The 12,443-nt window shown below is 38.7% G+C and overlaps 1 protein-coding gene across 1 annotated transcript in view; it reads right to left on the reverse strand.

Annotated features, from left to right (window-relative positions):
• Window positions 1-9,820, reverse strand: part of ETV5 (ETS variant transcription factor 5) — a 51,389-nt gene extending 41,569 nt beyond the window's left edge. The window contains exons 1-5 of the mRNA XM_070753127.1: window positions 9,685-9,820; window positions 7,759-7,900; window positions 7,377-7,464; window positions 7,247-7,294; window positions 6,821-6,871 (exon numbers count right to left, since the gene is read on the reverse strand). Coding sequence (XP_070609228.1) covers window positions 6,821-6,871; window positions 7,247-7,294; window positions 7,377-7,464; window positions 7,759-7,803 — 232 coding nt within the window. The 5' untranslated portion in view covers window positions 7,804-7,900; window positions 9,685-9,820. The remainder of the gene's footprint in view (window positions 1-6,820; window positions 6,872-7,246; window positions 7,295-7,376; window positions 7,465-7,758; window positions 7,901-9,684) is intronic.
• Window positions 9,821-12,443: the final 2,623 nt, after the last annotated feature.

Raw genomic sequence — 12,443 nt, forward strand, 5'->3', positions numbered from 1 at the left:
GTGATTGGCATAACTATAAGATGGATCATCTCAGATAAAAGCCAGGTGAAATTCAGGAATATAAGATTAGAGTGAGTGGCGTCTTTGGTTTTTAATCTTGCCCACTGTACACAGGCAGCAGCTAAGCAAGCAAATACTGTAATGCTGAAACAGCACCAAATATGTTCTACATATTGTGCTATATGCCAGTGTGGCTTTGCCTCCTTCTCTGATGTCAAAATAAGAGTCGAAACTAAACTGGCGTTCACGGTGTTTCTCAAATAATGGGGCAGACCCTGCCCTGGGGGGCACAGAGCAATGCTGGCGGGGCGCATGACCCCGGAGAACGTGCTTTTACACCGCAGGGAGTAGGGTATTTTTTGCACCAAACAATAGCACACAGTACAGAGTAGGAGATATGAAGTGCAGATAACAAACCCTTGAGAGAGACCGTGGCAAAAATATTTAACAGGGATAGAAAGAAAGGAGGAGAGAGATGGAGATAATGAGACAAACGTAAGTCTCCCGAAAGATAAGATGAGGAAATATGACGAAGCGAATATAGTGCCTGCCTTTACTGTGATTATGGTGGGAGACGAGGAAAGACCGCTATGTTTCCTGTGTCTAAAAATGTTGGCAGCGGACAGCATGAAGCCAAATAAATTAAGGCGTCACTTAAACACACTACACTCCAATCCCCCTGATAAGCCGCTTGAGTTTTTTCATTGAAAATGTGCTGAATATTGCAATCATCACTACAGAAAGGTTTTTTTGGGGGGTGGGGGTTGCATGTGAAATATCTACTTCTTCCTGGGGGGGGGGGGTAACAGAAAATAATTGAGAAACATTGACTTAGCGGGATGTTGCTTGCTCAGTCCAGTTAAAGAATGGCAAAGTCTTGCTCTTTTCATTCAACCTTTTCCTTATATAAATCAAATGAGCCAAAATAAATGACCAGCTGAATCATGTGACGCAGCTAGATTATAATTAGGAGATCACATGCTTAACTTTCCCTATTGAAAATCTCCTTACATACAGAAAATCAAGAGTGTCAAAGACAAGGCAAGCTTAAAACAACTTCGTTTAAAACAATAACACACCCACAAAACCACCCCATTTTCTGACGAGGAAAAGGAAATATAAATTCTTTATTTTTCAAATGCCAAACAGGACTGTCTAGCAGAAGCAGAACTAAACAAGTAATAAAATGCCAATTTTCAGTGCAGTTTTAATGACTAACTTACATTTTGGAGCAAGCCCAGGCTGCAGGCTGTAACACAGAACCTTAGCCAAAAAAGAATTCCCAATGGCCCAAAATGAAGCAATTCATAGATGAGAATGGAAAGCATTTGGAAGTTAGGGGAAAACTGCTTAGGTATTCTGCTCTGTTGCTCTTATTCAGAACGAACAAACAGATAATTCTTTTTCTGGGCTAGGGAGAGGAAGAATCTTCCCAATTTAGAACTATCACAAGAGTCGTATCTGGTTTCCCCCTGTTGCTCCTCTATAACAAAAGCTTCAGAGCTTTGAATAATGCCTATGAAGGCAAGGATGCAATTTTGCTTTATTTTTTATTTATCAAAAACATTGTTTAAAATATTTGCACTACAGGTAGTTCTCATCTTATGACCACAATTGAGGTTGAAATTTATGTCACTAATTGAGGACAGCGGTTTTGCCTCACTTTAAGACCTTTTTGTGCTGGACTTGTTAAATGAATCTGGCCTTCTCCGTTGGTTTTGTCACAAAAAGAGGATCCTATGACCCCAGGGTCCTGTAGCCATCAGAAATACGAGTCGGTTGGCAGTTTTGATCACCTAATCATGGAGGAACCACAACGGTCGTTAAGTGAGAAAAATTGTCGCAAGTCACTTTATTCTGTGCTGTTGTAACTTCAAAGGGTCATTATATGAACTATCGTAAGTCAAGGACTACCCTATACTATTCTGACCCTACACAAGGGGTCTTTGTATCTCGTCTCTTTCCGCTCTGGATATCCCAGATAATTCCCATTCAGAGGATCCGAGAAAATAATGCGGTAGAAGACATACTTTGTCATTTAGGCATTTGTGAATGGTCACCCAGAAATACATTTTTGCAGATGGGGCAAAAAAAGAGGGAAGTTTTGTCACAAGTCATATCAGAAGCACTTATCCTCCAATGGGTGTGTTGAACTACATAGTGCAAATTATGCATTTATGTTACTGTTACCCTAGGGAAAGAAACTTTCTTCCCTAAATCAAATTGTTACCGCCAGGAAGGAAGCAATTCGGAACTAACACAACAAATGCTACCAACAATATCTTTCCTCATTTTTAAAAAAAGAGGAAATGCATATTAAGATATAAGCACTTAAGGATAAACAGTAAAAAATAGATTTTTTTTAAAAGTAAAAAAAAAAGAAAAGAAGGCAAGCATGTTAACTTATAGCAGCCTATCTCAACTTGTTTTCTTCTTGCGAAGGAAACTGTATCTAAGACATCTGGAAAACACTAGATTGGTGAAAATATTTATAGCTGCTGTTCTTACTCTTATTTAACCATTTTAAATTAGAGGAATACACACAGAGAGACATACTGGTGCCTTTGCTTTCATAAAAATTACACTCTAAACATTCTCTATAAACAGGTACTCCAGAATTTGAATTTATGCAATTATATAAACACAAGCATCAAAAGGAAGAAAAATCTTCCAACATTATCTTTCCAGAATTTAAAATACATTTAAAACACTTACACTAATCCCCCGCATAGCAGACAAGCATTTAAATCAAGGACAGAATCAACCGTATCCTGAATAACACAATATCCATCCACTTGGCACAAGGCCTCACCAGTTTACATGGGATTTACTTAATAAGCTTGTGATTAACCCAGTAGTCATACCAGTTGGTTTTTGTGCCAGAATCCACAATAATAATTTTAACCATGAATCATACACTATACATCTATGCCATGCTAGCACAGCTTCAAAAAAAAAAGCGCTATCGATGTGCAAATGGTGCCCTCTTTATTAATTTACTTCTTAGATGGCAGTATTTCTCTTCTTCACAGCAATCTGCTATCTGGGCTTCACAAATGCAAGAGAGATCTTTGGTTTGTAGATTTTCCTCTCCAGATTTCATTCTAAAAAAGGCAATGCTCAACTCTCCCCAAATTAACTAATTGGATTAATTGGATTTCTATGCAGCCCCTATCTGCTCACTGGTCAAATTACTACATTGGTCAAAAAAAATAAAGGGAACGCTCAAATAACACATTCTAGATCTGACTGAATGAAATATTCTCATTGAATACTTTGTTTGGTACAAAGTTGAATGTTGAAATTGATTGTCAATCAGTGTTGCTTCCTAAGTGGACAGTTTGATTTCACAGATGTTGACTTCCTTGGAGTTATACTGTGTGGTTTAAGTGTTCCCTTTATATTTTTGGGCAGTGTATAACACCTTGTTGTGAATTCTGTAGAATTGTGTTTTAGATCAGTTACAGTTTACTTCATTTATAGTTTGACCAGTTGAGACTTGGACGTCTTAGCTTGAGGTTGCAAGGCTTCATGTGCCCCCTGGAAGCCTTTGTCACAGTCTCCAGAGACCACCAAAAAGTATTACTAAATTGAACTTTTGATGTGATTGATGAAGAAAATTATAAAAACAATGCCTGGAGAATAGCCATATTAATTATATATAATTTTAATTAATTAATTAATAAATAATAATAATAATAATAATAATAATAATAATAATTTATTAGATTTGTATAACCAATTAAATGTAGCATAATATAAATTGCCTCTAATTTTTATCCTGCTCCATTAGCTATTTTAGGGTGTGACTCTCAGAAGTTTGGGTACTCATATTGTATACAAGGTATATTTTTGAACCATTTAATTAGAGATACTTTAAAAAACACAGAAGGATTTAACACTGCATTAACCAAACAAATTACTATTCCAGGCAAAAACCCATTCATTCATAGGTAGAGCTGCTTCCAATGGAAGTATTTTCTGCCATTAACGTGGTTATCATGAATGTCAATAACCGTTAATGTACTGTTGGCTACTCCAACGCAAGAAAGCTAGATTTACTGGACCACCCATCTTTTAGACATTTTTAAATATATATATATATATATATATATATATATATATATATATATATATATATATATATATATATAATTCTTCATGTTCTGGACTGGCAAAGCCCGCAGGGGTATCTGAACACATCTCTGCTAGCAACATATCCTCCTACACAACCTAACACACAGCCTAACTTCAGTTTCTACTGCTCCCAGCAAGAACTGGAAGGGTTGGGCCAGAATGTCAACATAGGAAGAAAATTTATTACTCCAGGCTCTCTTTCATCTCCAAAGGAGGGAAGGGATGGGACACACACACACACAATCTTTCACACCCACATACAGCCAAACCCCAGCAAACATGTTGCCTGTCTGGAGAAGCTCTCATGGCAACTTTCCCATTGACTTCAAAGTAATCAAAAGACAATAATTAACATGCATTTACTGTAGCACAAGATATTCCACTGCATGCTGTGACAGAGCTGAAATCAAGAATCCGTTCCTCTGCAGGCTATGTTTTTTTTAACCTTTAGATACTGGGGCAAACAAGAACAGCTAAGCAAAATCAAAAACCTAAAACAAGCCCCCCCCCCCCGGTCCCAAATAAATATTATCTGAGCACTGATATTTAAGAACATCATTTCTTGCAGCACATGAAGATCACAGTTGAAAACTATGCATGAAAGAAGAATCAAGAAGAATTGGAATATTATAAAATTTGGGATAGGGTGTATATTTGGCTGAATACAAGAAATACTCAATGAATTTAACGGTTATGTAGTACAGTGTTCCCTTGATTTTCGCGGGGGATGCGTTCCGAGACCACCCGCGAAAGTTGAATTTCCGCGAAGTAGAGATGCGGAAGTAAATACAGTACACCATTTTTGGCTATGGACAGTATCACAAGCCTTCCCTTAAGACTTTAAACCCCTAAATTACCATTTCCCATTACCTTAACAACCATTTACTCACCATTATTACTGGTAACCATTGAATAAGACACTTAGTGATCCAGATATTTATAAACATAATTATTTATTAACAATAATTATTTTTTTTGTTATTTATTTTCAAAAATTATTAGTTTGGTGATGACATATGATGTCATCGGGTGGAAAAAAAACCATGGTATAGAAAAAAACCTGCGAAGTATTTTTTAATTAATATTTTTTGAAAAACCGTGGTATAGGCTATTCACGAAGTTCAAACCCGCGAAAATCGAGGGAACACTGTATATTATTTTGAAATTATATATAACAGAAGTATGTTATTTTTCCTTTGACATGATCTAATCAACAAATAGGTTTTTACCAGAGACTTCGATCAAGAGCGGAGCGGTTGAAGCTCCTCCCTTTTGTGTTACGTTTTGTTGTTTTTTCTTTATGTGCTGTATGTATGTCTTGTTTTGTCTTTGAAAAGAATAATATATTTCTTTTTAAAAAAAGAAAACTATGCATGAAACATGCTTGTGTTAAGAGTAGCGGTGGGGTGCTGCCCGAAATACCTAATTGGGCTTGCCTCCGCGGTTCTGGAGGTACCGTGAGTTCGAGCGGAATTATGCGTCTGTGCACGTGATGGTAGCAAAATCGTGCACAGAGACGCAGGTGCGCCCATGTTCCGGCGAGTTTTTTGCTTCCGCGCATGCGCCTGCATCTCCCTGCGTCATTTTGATACCTGCACGGGAGCAGACGCATAATTCCACTCGAATTCACGGTACCTGCAGAGCCGCGCAGCTGAGCCCAATTAGGCATTCCAGGTAGCAGCCCACTCCTGGCTAAGAGGTATAAAGAGGTCCAGGAATGGATGATTAAACCCTGCAGACAAGACAGAAATCGCTTGGTGAGGCAGCGGGAGCACTCCGCTAGCTGCCTTCATAGAACTGCGGCTTTGCCAATGACTAATACTCCCTCTAAAGCTGCTCAAGTTTCACCAGCAAAGCTTTGTCCTTCATAGCTTCATGAGCTACAGCTATAATAGCTAGGAAAGTCACTGAGGGAATTAGAGGCACAGGGCTGGCGAGAGTGCTTTGGTGTGCTCACCGGCAAATGGATTTTAATATGTCTTGCATTATGAAGTATTCATGGGGGCTTGAAAGGATTCTGCGGGAATCAAGGTTAGGCGCAGCCTCAAAGATTTTTCCCACAAATGTTCCAAAGTTCTTCAGTTAAATCAGAAGATCTTCAAACCTGGCAACTTTAAGACTTGTGGATTTCAACTCCCAGCTATGCTGCCTGGAGAATTCTGGGAGTTGGAGTCCACAAGTCTTAAAGTGGCCAAGTTGGCTGGAGAATTCTGGGAGTTGAAGTCTACAAGTCTTAAAGTGGCCAAGTTTGAAGACCTGAGTTAAAGCAAAGCCATTATTTATTTTTATTTATTTATTCATTTGTCCAATACACAAATACATAGGAAGAAAAAAAGACATGTGGTAATATATATAAGGGTAAAAGTGAACTTAGAGGAGAGGATATATGAAGAGTATATGATAGATGAAAGAAAGGAAAGACAATTGGACAGGGGACGAAAGGCACACCAGTGCACTTATGTACGCCCCTTAACAGAGCCTCCAACATCATACCTTCCTATTCAATCCCATTCCTTCCAAGTCAAAAGGAATTCACAAATCCCATAAACATGCACCCGCCAGAATTGCATTCTATTAATAAAGGTGACAACATAAACACAAGGATCAAAGGAACAAGTCATCTATTTTATCATCTTTTGTAGCCTTTGGGGCAAGAAAACCAAAGATTAAAAACGTGACTTACAGTTGTCAGACTGGAAATCTGGGACAAACTGTTCATCATCAGGAACTTGGGCTACAAAAATGGGAGGAAAATGAACGGAGTTTCTGTTAAATAAATAAACTCCAAGCATTTTGATAAATGCAACTGCGATCAATATTAAAAACCATGCATTTCCCATGCATCCTTCTCTCGTTCCTTCTATTTCTGTCATAATACAACATATATGATTGATATCTCATGTACTATATTTATCTCTGTTTCATTTTTATTTAACATATATTTCATAAAGATATTTTAATAAAAAACCCATGCATTTACTTGCATTGCAGATAAGACAGAGGCATAGAAAAGGGCCACATCATGGCAGCAACAAGTTTCACCAATAATTATAATCAACAGATAACAAAGAACAATAAAAATGTGGAATGGTATATCAATGGGATTTACCTTCAGCTAACCAAGCCTCCTGAAGCTGGCTAAGGTCTTGAAATAATTCTGAAAGAAAATTAAAAAAAAAAGTTAACTAAAAAGCTACAAAAATATTTAGATGTACTATTAAGAATGGTAATAAATTTACCTTCAGAATCATGAGCCAGATCAGTGTCTTGAAATTTCCTTTTTCTTTCATTCACCGGCCTTCCACGACATTCATCTGTGCAAGATTTCTAATGAAAGCAAAAAATATACACATATGCAAATACATATATACACATATACAAATACATAATACATATTATTATTATTATTATTATTTATCTATTTGTTTATTTATTAGATTTGTATGCCGCCCCTCTCCAAGGACTCCGTTTTATTATATAAATATAATATAATAATATAATATAAATATATATATATATATAAAATAAAACTTGGCACAAAAACTTGGGAAGGTGTTAGTAGAGAAATTTCATGCATGAAAAAAAACAGTTGCATAAAATATATAAGCATACAAGACATACCCCAGGAACCACGAAAGGGACTTGCTGGTCATAAAAGCCATCCATTGTGTTTGCAAATTCTTAAATATTCCTTTGAATGGTTTTAGCATCGAGCAATTCCAGGATAAGAAGGTTTCAAAATCTAGCTCCGACAGATTTAAAACTGGAGAGAAGAGAGATTATTTTTTTTTAAAAAGAAACCAACCGTTACGTTTTAATAGTATGTGAGCATAATTTGAAAATTTTGAGGATTATCTGTTATACTTTCCATTATAGTACTTTTATTTCATCTAGTTTTTATTATATTTATTCATTTTTTAGAACCATCATCTTATTATTCTTTGCAACTAACAGATGATAGGTCTCCACTGGTGTCACAGAATTACTATGGAAACAATTATGATAGCACAAAGAGCAAATTCCAATTACAAAGCGATGTATTAGGAACCAAAGGGTCGTATGTTTTCAGGTTCGCCTTCCTTTCTTATGTGATCTAGAGCTAGAATATAAATAGCAACAAGTGCAAGGAAAATCAATTCTGTTGAGTAAGAGCTCAGCTTACAATAGGCCTAACTATTTTAGAAAAACAGAGAAAATAGTTTCCCAGAACTTAAGCATGAGCTTACTAAGTTTATTTTTATTCAACATTATTTACTTCCTACAAAATAAATTCAGGATGGATATCCTTCTAAGTATTCCTGTTTTAGCAAAAGAATACTAAGAGAGAGAGAGGGCACTAAATAACTCAGCTTTTGTTTTATTGATGGAATTTTCACGACTTCTAAGTAGCCTGTGAAGGTTTTTTTTTTCAGGGCAGAGTTCTTAGCAAGTTAGTCCAGCCACTTTTGCTAAATGGTCGACAAAAGATAAAGTACTTATGCGCTAAAGAAAAGCGGTAGTTTTATAGCGCCGGAGGGATAAGTAAGAAAACAGCTTACGATCGTCTCTATCCTAGCAGATCAAACTGTGTCGCAGACTATTCCTTAAATGCAAGCAAGAAAATCCATAAATCCATAAATTGTTCACTAGAATTTTAGAGAAAACTTCCACATTTCTAAATCACCCAATTTAGAATGTTTGACATTTAAAGCAATAACTGAAAAGATAAAATAGCACAATCACCGCTTCGCATTTTGCATTATAAAGCCGCTGTTTTTCCTTCTGCCCCTCACCGAACTTTATGGTTTTTTTTTTTAAAAAAAAACCTGAAAAACCTTTCACGTAGCCAAACAATAGAGTTCCAATCCCCTCCCCCGCGCCGCGCGCCAATCTGGCCTAAGTTTTTATGAATGGCAGAGCAAACAACCGGAGCAGGTATATAAGCGTAACCCTAGCGCGGGGCCTCATTCACAATAACAAGGGACGCACTCCATTCATTAAAACGCCTTCAGACAGACCACCTCCCCCTCCCCCGAGCACAGCGCCGCGAAAAGGTTCAGCCCCCGCCCCCGCGCGCTCCATTCACAGAAAACCAGCTCCATTCATAAAAATCGCCCACGTTCACCGCACACACACATAAAAAACACCCTTTAAAAAAAACCTTCCAAAAAAAAAAAAACCACAACCCAACCACCAATCCTCTCAGGGAAAGCCAGTGCCTGCTGCAGCCAGTGGCGGCGCGGCTGTACAGCTTTTCCCTCGCAATTTCTTCGCCATACTGTCTCTTTCCATGCATTTCTTTGCAAGCTTGGCTCCCCGTTCCCTCCCCGAGAGCCGGCTTTCATCCCCAGCAGACTCCAGGGAAAAGTCGCAACGAGATTTTTATGAATGAAATGTTTCTCCAATTCTCCCGCAATGGAGAAACCTTAAGCACCTGTCTCCCCCCCACCAAAAAAACCCCTTGTTCCCGCCGCCCAAAGGCCCCGCAGCTCTTAGCATCCTCGGGCCCGATTTTCAAGCCCCCCCTTTCAAGCCTGGAAGGCGAGGCGAGCTTTGCCCCCTCCTCACCTGCCGTTAGAACTATCGCGCTGCCGCGGTGCAGCCGCTTAGAAGCCCTGTGTCGTCTCCAGGCTGCTCTCCAAGCCCCCAGAACGGCCTCCGGAGCCCGCCTCGGCCCCGTCCCCATTGGCCCGCCAGCCCTGCCACCGCCTGTCAATCGCACCTTGTTTACCCTACCGGCCGCCCAATCGGGCTCGTATGTCAGAACGCCTCCCAAGAGCCGCCCTTTAAGCCCGCCTCTCGGCAACAATGAACTGCCTAACTTTTTTTCCCCCTCTTCTCATTCGGGGAAAATGTAAGCCAATCAAGTCGGCCTTCATTTACATATTTTTGTTGAGAAGGCTTTCATTCATAAAAAAAGGGAGACGGGGAGAGAGAGGGGGAAAAAAAATCTTGCGTTCCGAAGGCGAGGCCGACTCCGGGAGAGATTTAAAGCGGTAGCTTTTACCTCGCTGGCGTTTGGCCTCCGACGATCTCACCCGGCCTTATTTTTCGTGTTTGCGTTCTCGCCTCAAAGCGGAGAGCTTGAGGAGGGACGAAGTAAAATCCCCCGGGTAGAAAAAAGCCCTTTCCTACAAATTGCGTCCCATGTCTGCGTGCTCTGGAAACGCTGAGGGGAAAAGCCTCACTTCAAATTCGTGGCTGCTGTGTCTTCCCTGCCGCTTTGAGGGATTCGGCATCATGTCGCCCCCCCACCCCGAGGTTTTCGGGACAAAATCTCGCTAGTGTCCCGCTCTAGAAAGAAAGAAAAAACCTTAAGGGAAAAAAAACACCTTAACCTTAAAAAAACCTTAAGGTTTTTAAATGAATATTTATCGTTCCCTCATTGCTTATCTCAGTGTTTCCCAACCTTGGCAACTTGAAGATATTTGGACTTCAACTCCCAGAATTCCCCAGCCAGCGAATGCTGGCTGGGGGATTCTGGGAGTTGAAGTCCAGATATCTGGGAGTTGAAGTCCAGATATTTTCAAGTTGCCAAGGTTGGGAAACACTGGCTTATCTGACCCCTATGACAATTCTTAAGTGTTGTACCTCATGATTTTGCACAAATGTATCTTTCACGTACACTGAGAGCATATGCACCAAAGACAAATTCCTTGTGTGTCCAATCACACTTGGCCCATAAATAATTCTATCTGTTCCAGTGATGGCAAACCTATGGCATGGGTGCCACAGGTGGCACGCGGAGCCATATCTGCTGGCACACAAGCCTAGCTCAGCTCCAATGTGCATGTGTGCCAGCCAGCTGATTTTTGGCTCACAGAGGCTCTGAGGGCATTTTTGGCTTCCAGAGAGTCTTGGGGGGGGGGGGGGGAATGAGGCAGGCCATTTGTGCCTCCCCTTGCAGGCTCCAGAGAAGCCTCTGAAGCCTGGGGAGGGTGAAAAACAGGCCTACTGGGCCTACCAGAGATTGGGAAATGGGCTGTTTCAGGCCTGCAGAGGGCCTCAGGGGGCAGTGGGAGAGGCCATTTTCACCGCCCCCAGGCATTGAATTATGGGTGTGGGCACTCATGTATGTGTGCCATCACTGATCTATTGTATTCTATTCTCCCTAGGTTCCTCATCTGACTGAAAAGAACACAGGCAGAATTTGAAAACCTTTCTCCGCTTCCCCTCACAGTTTTGCTTGTTGTTCTTGGGGGTCTTCGGAGGCCTCTCAGCAGTTGTGGAGATAAGACACTTTTCCCTTGCCAGTGGACCTCTTCGTTTTCTGGATTGAGTGCTGGCGTTCAGAAACGGGCACAGGGCCCGGCCTAAATAACAATAACATTTAGACCAGTGGTTCACAACCTTTATTTTTTTAAAATATTTTATTTTATTTTATTATCTATCTATCTATCTATCTATCTATCTATCTATCTATCTATCTATCTATCTATCTATCTATCAAACAAGTAATGGAAAGGATAATAAAACAGGGCCCCGCCTAACTAGCAATAACATTTAGACCAGTGGTTCACAACCTTTATTATTTATTTTATTTTATTTTATTTTATTTTATTTTATTTTATTTTATTTTATTTTACTTTACTTTATTTTATTTTATTTTATTTTATTATTTTATTTATTTTATTTTATTTTATTTATTTTATTTATTTTATTTATTTATTTATTTATTTATTTATTTTATTTTATTTATTTTATTTATTTTATTTATTTTATTTATTTTATTTATTTTATTTATTTTATTTATTTTATTTATTTTATTTATTTTATTTATTTTATTTATTTATTTTATTTATTTTATTTATTTTATTTATTTTATTTATTTTATTTATTTTATTTATTTTATTTTATTTTATATTTTATTTTATTTTATTATTTTATATTTTATTTTATTTTATTTTATTTATCAAACAAGTAATGGAAAGGATAATAAGACAGAAGGACAGGGACATTAGGTACAAAAGTGCACTTATGCACTCCCCTTACAGACCTCTTAGAAAAGGGGAGAGGTCAGTTGTAGATAATGTAAGGTTGAAGATTTTGGGGTTGGGGGAAGCAACCACAGAGTCAGGTAATAAGTTTCAGGCGGTGACCGCTCCATTTCTGAAATTGTATTTCTAATGCCACGACCCCTTAATACAGTCCTTCATGTGGGGGTGACCCCAACCATAAGTCTAGCGCCAATTCTCCCAACAGAGTTTTAAGCTGATTGGCAGGAAGGTCAGAAGGACACGCCCACTGCAAACGCTTTAAATTGTGCTTAAGATTTGCATTTGCCATTATGGGCCTGCTGAAAATTTTATCAGTTTGGGGAGCAGTTG

This window comes from Erythrolamprus reginae, chromosome 5, assembly GCF_031021105.1.
Source record: "Erythrolamprus reginae isolate rEryReg1 chromosome 5, rEryReg1.hap1, whole genome shotgun sequence".
Taxonomy (NCBI): Eukaryota; Metazoa; Chordata; class Lepidosauria; order Squamata; family Dipsadidae; genus Erythrolamprus; species Erythrolamprus reginae.